The 20,292-nt window shown below is 49.9% G+C and overlaps 1 protein-coding gene across 2 annotated transcripts in view; it reads left to right on the top strand.

Annotated features, from left to right (window-relative positions):
• The window catches only part of LOC139757047 (uncharacterized), a 35,652-nt gene extending 18,179 nt beyond the window's left edge, over positions 1 to 17,473 (top strand). The window contains exons 2-6 of one of the 2 annotated variants that reach the window (XM_071677071.1): positions 11,946 to 12,952; positions 13,158 to 13,310; positions 13,590 to 13,719; positions 14,202 to 14,387; positions 14,568 to 17,473. In XM_071677071.1, the coding sequence (XP_071533172.1) occupies positions 11,946 to 12,952; positions 13,158 to 13,310; positions 13,590 to 13,719; positions 14,202 to 14,387; positions 14,568 to 14,863 (1,772 nt within the window). In that variant the 3' untranslated portion in view covers positions 14,864 to 17,473. Of the gene's footprint in view, positions 1 to 11,945; positions 12,953 to 13,157; positions 13,311 to 13,550; positions 13,720 to 14,201; positions 14,388 to 14,567 lie in introns of both variants that reach the window. The other variant, XM_071677070.1, reaches the window with a different exon arrangement.
• The last annotated feature ends 2,819 nt before the right edge of the window (positions 17,474 to 20,292 follow it).

Below are 20,292 nucleotides of genomic sequence, written 5' to 3'. Positions count from 1 at the left end.
GGTGTTGTTCACATGACCTTTGAGTACGTGGGTAGGTGCTGCTCTAACAACTGCGAGAGGGGCAGGGAAGAGGGTAAAGAGGTGGTGGTGGTGGTGGTGGTGTGTGTGTGTGTGTGTGTGTGTGTGTGTGTGTGTGTGTGTGGAGGGGGAGGGGGGCAGCGCGGGGTACAGAACCTGTATGCTAGGGGGAAGCCCGGTACACTACTGCGTCATTTTCAATGCCAAGGCCGGCCAGCACATGCAGGCTGGCGGAGCAGCGGCAGCGGCGGCGGCAGCAGCAGCAAACCCGGCCGGTTAGCGGCAGATCCGCCCAGCTAACGTCACTCTACCTGTAACACGGTGGTCGGTGGTGCTGGCTGGCTAGCACAGGCCCTCCCCTCTGCCTGGCAGTAACTCCCAACCCAACGAGAACAAGCCATAAGACTACATGTAAGAATCTGCACCAAGAGAACGGACTCGGATTGGGCAACATGCCACAGGTAACAGGTTTGTGGGGCGGCAGTGTGGGCCGTGAGGCGTGTGGCCATACAGGGGGGTGGTGGTGAGGAGAGAGAGAGGGGGGGAGGGAGCCGCCTCACCCACGCTCCCTCCTTGCCACCAGTGACCCCTCCACACACACTACACCCATCTCGATGTCAGAGGCTACTATGTGGCGCCAACCTCTTCATTCCTCCCTCCCTGGCATGAATCACACGGATCGCACCTCACCGCAATAGAACGTCCCTCACCTACGTCCAGTAAAACTCCACTCCTCCATCAGTATTCCCTCTTCTTCCTCCTCCGGTAGCGTTCCTCCTACTTAAGGCCCTTCTTCCAGTGCCTCCGTCACCAGCACTAGGAAACAGACTCTAGCGCAACTGTGGACGTATCATCTTGACCCCGCCAGAGTCTGCTGACGAGCCTCGGGGTGACCCGGTTCCTCTCCAACGGACTGGAGGCGTCCGCCTCCCGTCCATAAAGGCCAGTTTACCTCTGCTGCGGCAGGAGGAGGAGGAGGAGGAGGAGGAGGGGCGACGTGTGCATAGCTGCGTCTCCCCCCGGCCTGCCTGACAACATGCCGCCCACACACACACACACACACACACATGATCATCTGGCTCCCAGGGCGGAACTAGTCAACGGTCTACTGTTTGAACCAGCGGAAGTTTGTCCGCTGTGCCCTTGACTCGCCAGCACGTACAACATACGTGAACATAAAAAAAAATAAACAATGCCAACCCGTTGTCACTATAGAGTGCACTGTCTTTTTTTCAATATGGTGAATGAAAGCTAACAAAACGACAGAGGTAGGTGTAGCACAGACATATTCCAGGTAATAGTAAAGGGACTAATATATATATATATATATATATATATATATATATATATATATATATATATATATATATATATATATATATATATATATGTGTGTGTGTGTGTGTGTGTGTGCGCGTGTGTGTTATGGACGTAACCATTCTTCACAACCCTCACGTTATGTTGTGGTGAAGATGGGTCTGGTGATGGTGGTGGCTCACATGCTGATGACTAGGGATGATGGTGTAACTCTCACGTCAACGATACTGATGATGATGATGATGATGATGATGATGATGATGACGGCGGGTCTGGTACTGATGATGGCACAGATGACCCCCTGTTCGGTTTGACACCATCTTCACACAACACGAAAGAGACGCTGAAACCTTCATCCACACAGGTTCAAGAAATGGGCCCCCACACCTCCCACGAGTCTAAAACTCCCTCCCCACACGGAGGAAAATATGTAATTGCATACCATACGGTTTGCCTCTTGCCGAACACAAAGAATCGGGTGACAGTGAATTAATCAAGCAATGTGTGCTGTACTACGGACGCCACACCCTGAAACCTGTCAGACTTATAAATGGAGAATGAATATTTGTGAATGAGAGAGGTGTGGCCTGCGGGGGGTTGTGTGAGGGAGGGAGGGAGGTCCCAGTGTGCTGCATATGGCCAGGGGAGCCCGCCTGCGGACCCACCCTCACCACCTCTTTGGTACGTGGATCAAGGCAGGGCCGCCACAAAAGCCCATTATCTCACATACTGAACAAGTGCTACATGGATCACGTGCGGTTTGAGCCGTAGCGGCGCGTACTCAGGTGCGTAGCTTAAACTACAATAAACGCCTCGAGGGATGTTCCATAATGCAGGCGGACGTCCGCACTTGATGTCTTACTGGAAAACGAAGGATACGGAATCGAAGTGAAGCTGGTAGAAGATTCATGTCCCTCCTGGGGAAGTCAATTAGCTCCTCCTCCAAGCCTAGGTGTGGCAGGGGTGAAGGAAGACCTCCCCTCTTTGTGTGTGTGTGTGTGTGTGTGTGTGTGTGTGTGTGTGTGTGTGTGTGCGCGCTTATCCCCCCACCCTGTAGCCGCCTTGCCGGTGGACTGAACCAGGCCATAGTCCACCTCTGCCACACAACCAACCCCTCACCCTTGCCAGCCACAGTCAATCCTTTACCTCTACTGTGCACAGGCGAACCCCTTGTCATACTGCCAGCTCTCACCCAGGTCTTCCTCAGAGGTAGAGCGCCAAGGCTAACACATCCTGACCCACTGGAAGGTTTGTTTCCATCTCCACCGTTAAGTCGGCAGCGAGGGAGGACACCGTGCCCGGGGGTGCGGGTGGCTGCTGCTGCTGCTGCTGCAGCTGCTGGATGTGAAGCCGACTTCCAACGTGGTCTGTGGGTCACAGTCATGAGTTGGTCAGGGTAAAACGTCATATTTGCAGCTGCCGTTCAAGATCGCGTCGATGAGAAGCCTTTAGAGGAAGAGAGAGAGAGATAGAGCCAGAGTAGTTCACAAATCTATTCCTACGTAAGGGGTTGGGACGCAGCAGGATGTCTTTATGCATAATGCACAAAGATAAGAGTCGATTAGTTACGGGTGTGTTGTCTACGAGAGTGCCACAGTGTGGTGCGGGCACCGCGTCCCTGGGTGATGTGTCAGGGCGGTGATGTGCGGGTGCCGGGGGAAGGGGCCGCACCCCAGCCACCACTGGTAGCGTCCTCTGTGCTTCCGGTCCGCTGGCTGATGACAGCATCATTCCACAAGCCTCCGTTAGGGTATACTTCCTGTTTGGTCCACGAGGGGGAGAACGTTTACAGCTTCCCCTTCGCTCAGCCTTCTACCTCTGCTCCCGTCCTTCACTCTATTCTCTTCTTCTTCAATTCATTATTCTCTTCTCAGCCTAATGTTCTCTGGTCATGTTCCTTCCTTCATGCTATTCGTATACGGACTCTTACCTATCTACAGTGTCTCTGCCCAAGCCCAGCTTCCTCGAGGGTTCCTCCTTCTCCTTCACCACCGCCGTACCTCTCAAAATCCTGCCCCTTCCCCAACTTTACTCATTCCTCTCCGACATCACCCATTTCCCTTTCCCTGATGCTCAATACTCCATCACCCTATCCCATTCCCACATCACCGACGCTCTCACTCCACGATCATCCTGGCCCATTCCACCATCACCCTGGCCCACTCTACCACTATCCCTGTCCACCTTAACATCACCCTGGCCACTCCTCTGGTGTCTACTGCCGTGTGATACTGACCAATAACACCAACAACATTTGATGCAGTGTTCCCATCCTGCCAACTTAACCCACCATCAACCAACCAACCAGCCAACCAACCTGAACTACCACCATCAACGGCCAGCCAACCAACCAAACGCATCAACTACCAACATCCACCCAGCTAACCTAACCTACCACCACCACCACAGCCAACCGACCAAACCAACCTGACCCACTACCACCACGCTGCCAACCAACCAGCCAAACCAACCAACCTGACCCACTACCACCACGCTGCCAACCAACCAGCCAAACCAACCAACCTGACCCACTACCACCACGCTGCCAACCAACCAACCCAACCAACCAACCTGACCCACTACCACCACGCTGCCAACCAACCAGCCAAACCAACCAACCTGACCCACTACCACCACGCTGCCAACCAACCAACCAACCCAACCAACCTGACCCACTACCACCACGCTGCCAACCAACCAGCCAAACCAACCAACCTGACCCACTACCACCACGCTGCCAACCAACCAGCCAAACCAACCAACCTGACCCACTACCACCACACTGCCAACCAACCCCACCTCGTGATGGCGCCGCACACTGCAAATCAACGACGCCTTAAACTTTGCCTTATGCACGCCAACTGCACCATAACCACCAGCCTTTGGTACAGGGTGATGCAATAACTCTGCTGAACATTTAGAGTGAGAGACCGTAAGACTGCACAACTTCCTCCTGGGATACCGGTAGCTTCGGTGAACAACAGGTGCAGCTACGGAAAAATAAATGCATGACTGCGCAGTAAAACGGGACGATGAGCACAGAAAATGAAACTCTAGGTTGGTGGAGAGGGAGAGATTCAAAATGATTCATGCACTGAACGAATTCCTCGGTCATTCCCACCTATTCCTTGTACTTGGATCATGATTACCTCTGCAACTAGACGGTGAGCGAAGGAAACAGATACAACCGCTGGATTTCTATGCTCTTTCTAAAATGTTCGGACTGAGACTGAATACTTTTGCTTTTCCCATCGGTGCTTCGCCCTCCTCATGCGGTGCGTTCGTGTTGGCAATAAATTCTTATATTCCCCAGAGCTCACACAGACGCGACCCCTTGGAAAAATACATCGAAGAACACGTAAGCATATTTCTCAAAGGCTATAATAGAGGTTATATTAGCCTATATATCTTGAGACAGAATAAAGGAATTTCTGGGAGAAACAAGTGAGACTTGGCGGGCGGGAGAGCGTCGGACACACACACCGCTTCTGCAGGCGGCTGCACAATGTTTCGCTCGGGTGTCCCCAAGGTGACCTTCAGGGACCGCCTCGGGCACTTTTGGACGAAGTCAGTGTTCTTGTGATTCCCGGCAGTTTGCAGCAGTAACAGTGTTTCCAGCGGCCGCCCCACTGGTTTGTTTGGGTTGGCTAAAGGGGCGGGAGGGAGGGAGGAAGGAGGAGGAGACGGACGCTAAGGCCATGGGCGAAGCGCCTCTCATGTCCTCCTCGTGGTTTGTGGCGGGGGCAACCCTAGTCTTGACGAGGGTCGCGGCCGCCTTGACCTCTCTTACCGCGAACTACTCGTCCACTTCCTCCCCCTCGTGTCTTAAGAGAATATAATAGCGAAAGAAGTGAGTGGAAAGCACGATGAGGAGTACTCTGACGTAAGGACTCAAGAAGACGCGGGCTATCAGCGAGATACGAGGACGGCTGCGGCTGCGGCGATGGCGGCGGTGGCGGCGATGGTGGTGGTGGTGGCGGCGGCGATGGTGGTGGTGGCGGCGGCGGCAGCGTCGGCCATCACTGCTCCAGTTGCTCCACCTGCGCCAGAGAGAGAGAAAAAAAAAGGGCGAACCCCTCTCGATGGCCGCTCCATCGTGTACCTCAGGTGTTTTTATGAATGGCAACACTTTGAAAAGTACATGCCACCGACTCTCTTTCTCATCAGATCAGGTGGTGCATCTTCCTGTTTTAACGAGAATGTAGCGTTAAAAAAAAAAAAAAAAAAAAAACGATGTCGCTCACTGGAGATTTCAACGGCAGGACAAGTAGCAATCTCGGTTACCAGGGCACCTGCTCTGTACATCTGCCAAGCGGGGCACGACACCACACTGCAGTCCATACTTCATCCGCTAGGTTAGGTTAGTCTCGCATCATTTAGAACACGTTTAAAACCATTTCTTTTCTTCTTCTTTTCTTATCATAATCTTGAGGATCGCTGTTCATGCACTGCTAATCCTCCGTGCCAGAAGGACTCCAGCCAATCCAGACATGTACTCGGGAGGGGAGGGGGACTTCGAAAATCGCCTTGACGGTTTGAACACAACACTGGTTTGATCGTCACTAGCCCAACCGCCTATCCATCAACACTCCACTCCCCCCTCCTCGCCTCCGCCTCCCCGCCTCGCCCTCTCTTCTAACCCCCCCACCACCACCGACCCTGTTCTGATGACACACTCTTCAAGAAGTGTCTCAAATAAACCTCTTGTAATTAAGAGGAAGATTAGCAAGGCTAATGAATAAGGAACACGAATAACTATCCACTCACACACACACACACACACACACACACACACACACACACACATATACATATATGTGTGTGTGTGTGTGTGTGTGTGTGTGTGTGTGTGTGTGTGTGTGAGTGTGTGTGTGTGTGTGTGGACAGAGGTGCTTCCCTCCTAGGATCTGCCTCACTGGGGATCAGCTACAAGATGGTGGTCGAGACCATCGAGAGAGGCTCCACAGACAAAAGAACATCGCCCGCTACACCGACACACTCTTCACGCCTACTGATTTACGTGCGGGACGCGCTACGTGAGGAGGGGAAAGGAGGGAGAGCAGCTTCACATTCAGCTTTACTCCCGGTGCAAGAGAGGTGGGAAATATATATATAAATGAAAAAAAGGCGTCACGTTGAATTCAGTGGAGCCGAAACGATCGCTGTTGCCATGTTACAAAGGCCTCCTGCGGAGTGAATGTTCGGCCTATTGGTCCGTGAGTAGTTATCTCTTTTTCTTTTTTCACCACACACACACACACACACACACACACACACACACACACACACACAGACCGTCAGCAACGCTATGAAAGTTAGCTACTCCTTCGGGGCAACAGATGGCGATGGTTCCTTGTTTCAATCGTAGGATTGCCTCTCCCCTGGGTAGCGCGGTTTGTATCCTCCCCTCCCTCCAGCCAGGCCGGCACTCAGGTCTTAAGCGGCTACCAGGAAAGAGCGAGGAGGAGAGGCCTAATACAGTAATCAATCGACAAGGCCACTTTCCCCTCCTTGTGTCACGCATAGCAAATGGTCGATGGTTCGACCGACATCCAACCTTGAACTGTAAACAGTGCGGCGGGAGGGCGGGCGGGCGGGCGGGCCACTTCACTGCTGACGTGCACCGCCCTCCCCCACCGCCACCACCACCTCCTAACTCACTCCCTGCTGACGTGCACCGGACTCTCCCACACCACCAACCACTACTGCTGGCGTGCACCTCCCTCTTCATCGCATACCATCACATCAAACAACCACATTGTCGTCCCTTCCATATCAGTAATTAAACCTGACCCAGATGCTTCAAACGGATATATATATATATATATATATATATATATATATATATATATATATATATATATATATATATATATATATATATATATATATATATCATTACTATTATTACTCAAGTCAACCGTACTTTTTCTCTGTAAAGTCTGGCAAAACTCTGGTTTAATTTTACTCGAAAAACTTATTTCAACATCATTATTAATCTACCTTATGCATGATCCAATCATTATACACGACTCATGTCTGTCAGTCTGTTTTAATCAGCGCACGAGAGGATAATCACCAAGATGGTAGGCAGGAGGCGAAACAATGCAAATGGAGAGTAAGGCGAGCGTGCAGGGTTCCGGTGCTGGCCGCCAGAGGCCAGCACCAACAACTGACACAAGAGCTGTTATTGTCTCTGTGGGTGCAAGTGGGAGCGCGAGTGTTTGGCATGCCCTCAACCGTGTTCAGATTTTCTTTACCCGGGTCTATGATACGTAGTGACTTGACCTTCATTAACTGACGACCTGGCCACTCAACCCGCGGTCGCCTACCGTTGACCTGACTCTTAAATCGCAAATGGAGTGATCCTCTGCCACTTCTGGCCCGACTGTCTTGTGACCTGATTCACTTGGTCTTGACCTGACCCTCAACCGCTGCTGACCTGATCTTCACCTGCCCTTCGTACCGGACTAAAGCAGACGTATATTGCGTTTTATACGCTACGAGGGGACGTTACTTAGGGGTGGGGGTGTGTTACGTTAGCGTATGCGTGGGTTCAAAAGGCTGGTGTGTTGTACTAGACTACAACCATGGCTGTCATACCGGGTTGATGTCATGCGGGTGTGTCCCGTGACTGACGCCATATGTCCGTCAAGACTACCTGGAACAAGAGGAAAGAGGAGGGATGTGGTTCTTCCATGCGAGGCTCTGGACGATGACGACAGTGTGTATTGTTCTGAGGAAACACTGGCTGGGAGGAGGTATACAGGAGGAGGGGAACGAGGAGGTGGAGGAGGAAGAAGAAGAAGGGGAGGAGGAGGAAGGGGTGGAACAAGAGGAGGGAGAGAGAGAGAGAGAGAGAGAGAGAGAGAGAGAGAGAGAGAGGCTGCACCCTCACCCGGCGTCTGAGCGGTGACTTAGGTTCTGGTACCAGAGACTAAAAGGCTTTTTCAGGTGTGGCGGACGGACGCCCCATCCGTCTCCAGCACCTCCACCACTGCAGCCACAACCGAGTTCAAGGCCAAACACCATAACCTAGGCGGGATGATGCCGTGGATGCTGCTGCAAGAAATGCCTCCTGACGTTGCCTGTTCTGCTGCAGGGTCTGCTCACTGCTGCTCCCACCCGTGCTTGTTTACAGTCTTATAACAAAAGGTTTTAGTCAAAGACAGTAGTTCTGGTCGAGGCCCAGTCACGAAAAACGAAAGAGGTAAACATACAGAAGAGAGTTAGATGTGTTGTCTGAGGCAATGACGTAGAAGCCGGCAGCTTAGCTCTAATGAACAGAAAGACCAGCGATCCTGACAAGGAAGGTGTAAGTTGGTTCCGCGCATCACTTTAACATTCTTAAGTCAGGAAGGTGGTCCTTCCCTGGGCGGCTGTCTACAACCTAGTCCATACAGCGGTGATAGCATCAATGGCAACAGCACATGACAAAGATGCTGGCAGTTGTCCCTTGCAGATATAACTGAAGCGACTACGAGAGGGAGCTGCGAACAGGCCAGCCACATATCAAGACTGTGGACGTGGTAATTGTGTTGCTGTAGCGAGGCAGCAACAGTGTTGCTGGGGTCCAGCTCTCAAACAACACCAGCAGCAAGTCAGATCTACATTAACAACGTCATGACGCCACTATTGTTCCGAAGGCCATAAATATGTAGCATGCGCCCATTCAGCCATATCCTTTATCCGGATCGTCTTTTATTATGTAAAACCACGAGACCTTCAATAGGTTGTGGCCCTGAGCCGGGGAGGTACAGCAGGCCGGCCTCGCGCGGGACCTGGCACGGGCAGCTGGTCGGTAGACACAGCCGTCGTGTGGGTAGTGCTTCGGCCGAGGAACCCGATGTTCGTTCGCCCTGCAGGTCCATCCTCCACCTCGTACTTTTTCCCATTAATCTTGGTTGTTGTGATGACCGGCGTCGGTCAAACCTTTCTTGGTGCGGTGTCTAAGACCAGGCAACGGTAAAACTGAACTGTTAGGAAAATGAAGCACTCATATGAAGTTACACGTGGAGGGCAATGTTGCTTGCAGGAATTTGAGAGCAGTGTGGGACGCGGAGCAAGTCTGGCCAGCGACGTGCACGCCTTCGTCCCTTGCCCCTCACATCTTTCTCTCATCATAGCCTCTTTTTCTCTTCTTCCTTCATCTCTCTCTCTCTCTCTCTCTCTCTCTCTCTCTCTCTCTCTCTCTCTCTCTCTCTCTCTCTCTCTCCTCACCTCACCTCCACTTTCCTCCGACTCTCTCTCTCTCTCTCTCTCTCTCTCACTCTCTCCCTCCCGCCCCCCATCCCAACCCTTCCACTGCGGTTCCAGTGTTCCGTTACACATAACCCGCGGCTCCCAAAGTCACAAAGTTTCGCTCGCTGTACTGGAGATCCATTTCCTTCACTACTTTATACAGGGAAAAGGTCAATAAAATTTCATGAAAAACCCGCTAAATCATTGTTCCGTCCCCTTGTGACACTTCCTCCCCTGGACACGGAAGTCATGACGCCGGATGTGTACACACACACACACACACACACACACACACACACACACACACACCTTGAGCACATCCGTCACCCAAACACCCAACATGTGCACATCAATTACCATTATATGCAACACGTACACATGAATTACCTGAGTAGTCCACATGCGCACGACCAGCACCTGCATCGCCTGAGAGTAAACGTACATGACCTTAGCGAAAGCATCCACTACATCTACTTCTTACTACATGTACACAATCCGCCACACGAGCATCCTGCATGTGGAGTGACCTGCCTCTCCTTACCCTGTGCAATAATATCAGGGCCACGCTCGTTGGTAAAGCCAGACTTGTACTATCCCCGGCAAGAACACTGTATTCTAGCAACACCTGATACCCGTATATCATCCACCTCAGCCAGCTCTCACACCTGCTCTCCACACACACCCTCCTCTCTCCCGAGGTCCCCACGTCCCTGTGGCCTACCCAACTGATAAGCCTCTGTACATTAAATAGCATAACATTACACATAAAAGTTCGGGATAAATTTCTTAGCACTGGGCCAACCGGAAGTAATACTACTAAGATAAGATCCTTATGATATAATGATGGTCTTCCACATCTACTTGTTTCAGACAAATGGGATGATGAGCGGTGTGTATGTGTGTGTGTGTGTGTGTGTGTGTGTGTGTGTGTGTGTGTGTGTGTAGTAGTCCTGGGATGCTGTGACCACGACTTCTCCCTCCAAAACTTAGCACTACTGTTGATGTTTCACATCGGATCCATCCTCGCGACATGATCATGAATCCCATTTCAGTGTTCTCACAATTCGCTGACACTCTCTCTCTCTCTCTCTCTCTCTCTCTCTCTCTCTCTCTCTCTCTCTCTCTCTCTCTCTCTCTCTCTCTCTCTCTCTCTCTCATAACATTAACGTAGGCGATATGAGGCAGTCTTCCCTCTTACCGTGTCTCTTCTATATACTACTTTCCTGTCTTCAAGCGGACTTTATCGAAACAGAGGCATTACAAAGAACGGCATTTGATTCATCCTCACTCACCACTCGCGGGTTTTCTTTACGCTACGCGCCACACTGGTCTGTGTGCAAAACTCGGATAAATGAGGGACACCGACGGTAAAGCCGCCAGGTTAATCTTCAAACACACCGGCGACGGGCAGCTGTGATCCCCTGCACCGCAGTCTGTGTCCCGGGGGACGGTGATGTCCCAGGGGCTTCGCCTCACGAGCTCTCACTGATCACTCTGGAGGAACCCGACTGATTGTTGTCTGGTGGCGGCAGATGGGGGGCCCCTTGGGGCCCCGGCCTCTTAATCCATGTCCCCAAACCCCACAGGGGTAAACCGTCCGTCTATTTCTGTCCTGGGAGAGAATGTGCTATTGCTACAGGAAGCAAAATTCTTGAGGATGACAAAAGAAGGTGTGTCACTCTGCGGCGGTCGCCGAAATATACGAGTGAAAGTGAGCGAGTTAAAGATGAGAAGGCTGGAGATAGTGAGGACTGGTCCCCATGATGGCTCACGGGGTGAGGAACAACCATTAGGTCAGGTCAGAAGCGGGGGGAGGTGGTCAACGGAATATCATGTGAAAATCTATGGCATCACTCCTCCTTGTCCTGACCACTGTAAGTAAATCTCTACAGTCACCCGATCCTCGTTGTTCTCCTACAGCATACGTCTATGTCAGCGACCACAGGTCTCAGATGTCCACATTATTCTAATGAATGTCGCACACCCGCCGTCATTACGTAGCATTTATAACGAATATGGCAACACTCTCCACCCGTTCCCCCTGCTGACTTCCGAACCTCAGTTGACCTCAAATGACCCAGGCAGACGAGCAACCCGTGACCTTACTTTGACCCAGAAACCCAAAATGTCCCTTCCTTTCCCTCCCGTCTGATGAAACTGGTTGTAGTACATTTTTGCTGACATCTAGTTGCACACTGTCTTCCGCAGTCACATCTTTCGACAATTTCCTGAGTATATAAATACAGTCTTGAACCTACAATGGCTAGACAATTATTGGTTTCTGCTACAACCCGTCTGTCATTAGAGAACGCTTGTTCACACAATGTATACCTCCTACTTATGTTTGTGTGTGTGTGTGTGTGTTGCAGACGACGACTGTGGATACTGGCGCGAGGATGGCGGCGGACACAGCCCAGGTCACCTGGATACGGATCGTCCACGACGTAGCCTCCCGCCTATCAGCCGAATGCTGCCCAGGCCAGCTATCGTCCGCTCCCGCTCCCCAGCCCTGCCGCTTTCCGACATGCTTTTCCCGCCACAAGACACGCCGCTGAACTGCCACGTGCCCCGTCGCGCGGCCTCCCCACGCCTGCCGCCGTTCTGCGACGTGAGGCGACACAACCGTGCGCCATCGCCGATGGAGTACGACCACCGGTCATCTCGCTACCACGACGACTCCATCGTGCCATACGACCTGACGACCCGCCGCACGCGTTCCCCACGCAGCGTGTCGCCGCAATCCCTCCCGCCGGTGCTCGCCTCCATGCGCCTGACGCAAGTCACCCGCGCCGAGGATGGCGGCGGCCAGGGCAACGGTGGCGGTCCGCCCCCGAGCCAGCAGAGTGGTGGCTCAAACGGCGGGTACGTGGACTCGTCGCCCACAACTCTTTCCTTCTTCGGTTCCCTGAGCCTGGGTGGTGACAAAGGCGGGGTCGGTGGCGCCGACGGAGGCGGAGGTGGGGGCCAGGTTCCCTCTGGCGGACTGTCCAGTGTGGAAAACACGTCAGTGCCGCCACCCATCCCGATGCCCATCGAGCCGCACGTGTATTCTCTCCCCGAACACTGTCGCAGCATCCCCCCAAGTGTGAGCGACACCTCTCAGGACTTCCCAGCGCCAGCACACTTCAGGGAAAAACATCTTCAACACATCCCGCCACAGCAGCATCAACAGCAGACACACCAAACAAACTTCCAACAGCAGCAGATGCAGACGCACCAGACACAGTCACAGTATACAATAGCACCACCATCGCCCTCACCGTTACCTGTTTCGCCGCCTTTAAGCTGCGCTACCTCGCCTCTCACCAGCGGCACCACCATCCTCAGGTCCCCGCCAGAGGCACAGACCTTCGAGCCCCACACCACGCAGACACAGGTTGGTTTGATCTAGATATCCTCCAAGCAAATTAATAGATGAACATATTCTCTCTCTCTCTCTCTCTCTCTCTCTCTCTCTCTCTCTCTCTCTCTCTCTCTCTCTCTCTCTCTCTCTCTTTACCATTAACAAGATTCATGCCGTATTCCTTACATGTCACAATCCTATTAAGTGCAGCTCCTGACGAAGGCTATGTGTTCGGCAGGTTCCCCTGGTATCGTCGACGGATCTACAAAGCGGGTGGTGTGAGCGATCGCCCATGTCGCCTCAGTACATGCAGACCAGCTACCCGAGCCGGCCCTCACCCGGGGGGAACTCCATGGTGGACGCCTCCTCCCCGCCGCTGCACGACCTCCAGGTACCCTTCCCCTCACAAGTCACCTGAACACCACACCCTCAGTCCAACTCATTTTCTGCTTACAATATATATATATATATATATATATATATATATATATATATATATATATATATATATATTGATGACAGGAAATGAATTCGGTGACCTGCTTTTGATTCTTTTTGAATACTGCTTCCTGCCTCTCATGTTCATATATTTGGTTGAGTATAGAAATAAGTGAGGATTCCTGTTCTCCAGCGCGAGGTGCCGCTACAAGTGCGCGTGTCCATCTTACAGCAACGTCTGGGTCTCCCTGAGGACACGCCCCTAGAGTTCGTCAACGGCGGCCACGGCATTAAGAACCCCCTGGCCCCCAGCCCTGACCAGTCGCGCTCCGAGGTCACCGAGAAGCTGCAACAGCCTCCAGGTATTTAACTTCGTAATCCTGAGCTTTTGTTATCCACACATAACTGTACAGGTTATGGCACTGGTGTTACCGGACTCCGACTGCTCGAGGGTGCACCCAAGTGAAAAGTCACCTTTGGCGAGACTGTATCAGCGTCAGTGATGAAACGGTACAGTATCGTAAGAGAACTTCTCGCTTCAAAGGAGTCCTCTGCTGCTGAACGTAGCGCAGACTCGGAACTGCAGAAGCCACTGCAAAAAACACACGTCCTGTGAAACATCAAGACCCCTTTCTGAACAGGGGTCCTGTGGTAACTATCAATGAAAACAAAACAAAAAAAAAATGTATAAACAGACAGGACATGTTTTAAGCTCACACTGTGTGTGTCTTCGAGTAATTACTGTGCTGCGTTAGGGAACACATTTCTTACAGCTGTCTTAGATGTAAGCACCACCAGCAGTGCATACAGGATCATTAATGTTTTGTTCTTTTTCTTTTCCCAGTGGCAGTCATGGAAGATGACAGCAGCAAATTCATGTGTCGCATCTGCTCGAAGTCATTCACTCTCCAGAGACTCCTTAACCGCCACATGAAGTGTCACTCGGACGTCAAGCGCTACCTGTGCACCTTCTGTGGGAAAGGCTTTAACGATACTTTCGACCTCAAACGTCACACACGTACACATACAGGTTAGCAATGCGCTGCACGGTTACTTCTGGTAATCCCACGCTGCGAGATGTCGTATGCGAATCAATTTTTAACTTCCATGGCATTCAATAGCATCATTAATTAATACTATCTTACTACTGCTCTTCAGATGTGATGAGATACATATACACGAGGCTAATCCAGTGGTTTGTCGTTTGCAGGAGTACGTCCATACAAGTGCAGCCTCTGCGAGAAATCCTTCACCCAGCGGTGCTCCCTCGAATCCCACTGCCTGAAGGTGCACGGCGTCCAACACAGTTACGCGTACAAAGAACGCCGCTCTAAGGTATACGTGTGCGAGGAGTGTGGCCATACCACGGGCGAACCAGAGGTCCACTACCTGCACCTCAAAGATAACCATCCGTACAGCCCCGCGCTGCTCAAGTTCTACGACAAGAGGCATTTCAAGTTCAACAACTCCAACTTCACAAACGTTCTCCTCATGAGCCAAACGTAGAGAGGGGACGCGCTAACAAGAGGGCGAGGGTGTCCTTGCTGGGTGTCAAGCTAATGATCAAGTCGTCATGACTTTTCCGTTTTGTGGTGTGTGGGCGCTGTGGGTAGCACTTGAGGCCGAGCACGACACGCATCACTGCCTTGCTAACCAGTCCACAGTGTCGTCTACATGTACCTATCGCTGGTAATGGGGTGACAGGCTAGACCTGGCGCTGCTGAAGGCCGCTGTGCGTACCGTTATACACTGGCGAGGTGTGGCTCCATTGATCCACCCTCGCTGCTCTACAGGATCAAGACAATCTAAAGATATTACCTCGCGACCTCATGCGTGGGAAATACCTATTATTCTCTTCCTCTCTTGCTAAATGAACATTAAAGGCATTATATTATAAGTATACTGAAATATATATATATACATATGCGACCATAACAGACAACTTTATGGGGTTTTTTTCTTTTTCTAAATACAACATTCGTGTGTGTGTGTGAGTGTGTATGAAGCCATCTATCACCAGTGGTAGGACACGTGCAGGCTGTATGAAGCAGAATATACTGGCGATAGAAATGATTATATGACACGTAGTTATTATTATTATATACATATATATGGCGCTAGAAGTGCATGGAATATTTGAGGATTCGTTGCAATATAGGTTTAATAAGATATTGCTGAACCAAAATGATTACGTGACGCACTTGCTTCTTCTCTGCTGTCTCTTTATATTGTCTATCATATATATATCACACATCTTTTATTGTCATTATTTACGTATATCATAAAAACAAAAAACAAGCCACTATGTTCGAGTGTTGTGATCTCCAGTGTAACCTGTGGGCATTAGATATGAATGGTGCTCCAAAGCCGTAAGTGATATATACATATATATACATATATTATATATTTACATTAACCACCAACCAATGATATTTACCTCAGAGCTGCTGAAACCCCACGGCCTACAGCTAAGCTTTAGAACCTAGGACTGATATTTAAATGTTTGAACCTGATATCTAGGACCTAGAACTGCTATCTTGGACCTAAACAGATCGAATGACATAGATATGATATCAAAGATCTGGATTTATTATCTAGGGCCTGGGACGGGTCCAAGACCTAGAGCCTGTGGCCCTAGAACCTAGAGCATATCTAGGGTTTTAGGGCATATCCGAGTCCTGGACCTGAGTTTTGAAAATCTAGATGAAAGGCCAAGGACCCGGACCTGGTCCCCTGGTTGTTGGTGGACGAAGGGTTTCACTGGGAAACAAATTACGACAAAAAAAAAAAAATTCCCGATCATCTGGTGATGCCCCAGCACGTCCGCCAAGCAGTTCGGGTGACAGTAGGTGGTGGAGGTGGCCACCGCTCTTGTGGTATCTGCCGGTGAAGTACAAGGTGTCTGAAAAGGTGTATATAGGATGTACATAAGGTCGTTATCTTAGTCTGGTATTTTTGTAAAACCCTCTGCGAGCTTCCCTCTCTCTCCTTCTCTCTCTCTCTCTCTCCCTCTCTCTCTTTTTTCCTCACAAACCTCTCCTCCGTACCTCTGCTTTGGACGAGGCTTGCCTGCCCAGTATCCACACGGCTCTGCCACCAGTCACCAGTCTGTTGTACAGTGAATCCAAGACGTCACCACGACCCTACACCCACCCCACACCACCCAAGCAGTCCTAGGTTGTTCTTGTTACTTCGCACATGACCCAGATGTTGCCGGAGTCTGCTGGATGGTGTTGTCCGTAAGGTGGACATGGCGACCATGAGAGATAAATCTGCGACTTCTGATGTAGCGGGACACAAATATATGCCGTGGATGTGGTGTCGCAGACGCCGCAGAAGTACGCCATCGCAGTACGAGGGAGTAAGTTTCAGGGAACCTATGGTGCATACGAGTGCAATCGTTGTGCGGGAGCCACGCCGACGGAGGAGTGGCGCAGCAAACAGACTGGTGCCTTCCTCGGTGACCGCTGAGGTGAGCGAGAGGCCCCGAGTGCCTCATGCTACGAACCATCACCATCATACGTTGCAGCGACAACAACACACCGGGGGAGAGGGGAGGTGGGTTTATTTAATGCGACATTCTGAACTTGTTGTGATTCGGATGTGGGGCAGTAGCAGTCGCTGCTGCTGCTGCATAGATCTAATCAACAGAGAGTGCAATTGTAGTTATTAATTAAGTGACGTAGTTGTTTCATAAGAAGGAGAATGTCAACAAACATTCCACCTGTGGCGAAGGGTTGGCGCTAACGAACGCAAGTGTTGTGTGTTAGGGGTCAATATTTTTTTTTTCATTTACATATATATATATATATATATATATATATATTATGGCACTTAGTAACTCTCAGTCATTCCTCAAGGTGAGCTTTTCATATCATCTCCGCCTCTCTTTACGGGTTGCAGTTAATGTTATTAGAAATTATTACTTTGACCTTATTTATGGCTGGCAGCCTTTGACCTCCCGCTGCCTTGTCTCTTGTTGATGAGTTTTCAGTCACATATAATATATTTTTTAGATATTTTGTCCCTTTGTGTCTTTTTTTCACGTGTATTTTCTCTTTATGTTATGTATATAGTTAATAATTAAGATAAAATAAAGACTTTTTTTGGAAAAACCTTTTCTCGTTTGAATAAGCCTAGCTAACAACACTATATATATATATATATATATATATATATATATATATATATATATATATATATAATGAACTACCCTTTTACAATACGTATAAACAAAAGGAAAATCCACTGCCTTCGTTAAATATATATATATATATATATATATATATATATATATATATATATATATATATATATATATATATATATATATATATATATCCTGAACATAATCTCCTGAAGCAGTCAAGAACCTACAACTGGGGCACCATGTCACTTGGCCCCTTGCAGAAGCCGCCAGTGTGAAGGAGGAACGCGCGTCATGGAGGAAGTGAGGAATACTGGTGACACCTCTTGTATTTCACAGACGCCGGACGATTCAGCGGAAAACCTGGTACGTTTTACGAAGAGACCCAAACTTACAACATAATTACAATCTGCATAACGGTAAAGCTGATAATAACAACAACAAACAGGGTCCCTGAGGCCACAGAGCTACTGTATAGTTCACACATCCCCCACATGCTTGGGCAGGGCGTCATGGATGTGTTGAAGCGGCGTCACTCAACCACCACAGACTGGACCCACGCACGACCCTCGCTCCCCAGGGAGGGCATCGGGAAGAGCACCATCCCCCCTACGATCCTCACAGTCTAGTGTTGGTTCATCACCATGGGCAGCGCAGACAACGTAACTGTAACCTCTGCGTACACATTCGAGAGTAACTTAAGACTTTCTTCCCCTTGTCACTCTATCACCCCCATCCATCGTAACTGTCACATCCCTCTGACTTGAGAACTCTCTCAGTTACGTTAACTCTTATGCCTCATGTAACGTAACGAAAGACATTCCCTGTACACGAATTATCCACTTGAATGTAGCGATCTCACTCCCTTATGACTCCGAACGAAACGAAGACATTCTTTGCGATGCAAGCTGCCCTCACAAAGGCAACAATGAAAAGTCCGTCATACCTGGTCTCCCCCGGAAGCTTAACACGGTAGGTAATTCAAGGAGTCCTTTGTATGGAAATCTGACAACAAGCACGTAACAAGTTAGCCCGCAAACACACCTGTGACATCACTCACGACTCACGCAGCCCTTGAACGTAACCCTGACATTTCTCGTCCTTAACCTTATACCCAGAATACGGCATATCCTGTGCCATTCCGATGACCACCTCCAACGAAAGCTCTTATCATCTTGGCTCGAGTAAACCCTCAAACGTCATAAACACATTCCTTATGTGATACCTAACCCCACATCAAAGAGTAAACAATCCTCACCAAAGAGAAATAACAATGCGTCTCTCACACAGACACTGGTCCGCGGGGTGTAGCTAGAGAATTCCTCAACACTACAGTAGACCTTCAAATGAAGTTGAAACATCCCCACTAATTCAAGAAGCACCTCGAGACGCAGACGTTATCTCTGAATAAAGGAGTACATCTAAACGTACCATACAGATGACTGCAAACATCAACAGACCACCGGGTCTGCAACAGGTCCCCCTCTGATAGCCTGTTGTCAGAAACAGGAGCTGTGTCTTGGAGAGGAATTCTCTTACCTCTCATGTCTTTCCCAAAAACTATGACCTGGCATGTATTTTCCACTTTCTCCAAAATTCGTGATTGCTTTCCCTTGTCTCTTCTTTTTTTCCTTTTTCATTAACCTCTCTATATTTCAATTAAGCTCCGGCTTCGTTGTGTTCTTTCGTCCGTGACTGGAGCTTCCAACGTAAAAAAAAAAAAAGAAAAAAGAAAAAAAAAATAGACGAAAATCATTCATTTTAAATCTTTGGCAAGACATCATAGTCTTGAACCACGTTCCCGCTCACCGCAATTACCGGACGGATCGACTGAGCAGCATAATTTGTCTTGTCCACTGCGAACATAACAACGATTAAGAATGCTGCCCGAAGTACTGAGGGAGGGGAACTGGGCGTGCGTCCTTTTGAGCGACCCTGCCCGTGTTGACTCATGGTGGAGCCCGCCAAAACATGCAGCTCCCTAATCGCTCGGGTGTCCTTCGTTAACAAAACCAAGCTGCGGGCAGAAACGATGCCACAAGTTGACGAATTCAACCTCCACTTGTGTGCAGAAGTTAACTAACCGACTGAAATATATTATCAAAGTCCTCTTTCACTCAATTGGCAACCGAGAAAGGACGTTCCCTGTGTCACAAGAAGACCTTGGAACAGGACTGGTGTTTCCAAAGACTTTAATCAAGTCCTCAGCATCACACAACACTGCTTTTTTGACTTCAACGCACGTATGACGTTCCCCAGGCCCAACTCAGACGCGAAACTCGTCCTGCGCGACATTCGCTATGGTGTAACCATTACCAGAACCTTTCATGGTAGTTCCCGTCAGCTCCCATAACCCATGATTCGGGTGGCCTGCCTTACTGCTTATGATATAGAGAGTGTCCAAGGACGCCCGCTACGACATTCCTCACAAGTGAAGTAGTTGTTTAGGAACGTTCACAGCGAACAAGCCTTATATGTGAAAAGGGAGCTTGCCAAACGTTCGCTGCGACCCCCTGTAAAAGTGAGGCATCCAAGGAACGTCCACTGCGACAACCCCCTACAGGTAAAGAAGACCAAGAACACCCACCATAACACCCCTGGTCGTCTACGTGGTCACCCCCAAGAACGTTCATCATATCGTGTTAATCTACGTAGCTCTAGGGACGTCCACTTAATGTAGATCAGACACGTTCACCAAAGACGTTTTCCACACATTGCCAACGGACCCGAGTTCCCTACTGGTGATCACTTCAGCCCACGGAACGTTTTAAGAAAAAAATAAATATAA

This window comes from Panulirus ornatus, chromosome 24 (assembly GCF_036320965.1).
Source record: "Panulirus ornatus isolate Po-2019 chromosome 24, ASM3632096v1, whole genome shotgun sequence".
Lineage (NCBI taxonomy): Eukaryota > Metazoa > Arthropoda > Malacostraca > Decapoda > Palinuridae > Panulirus > Panulirus ornatus.
This window is presented reverse-complemented; position numbering and strand designations above follow the sequence as displayed.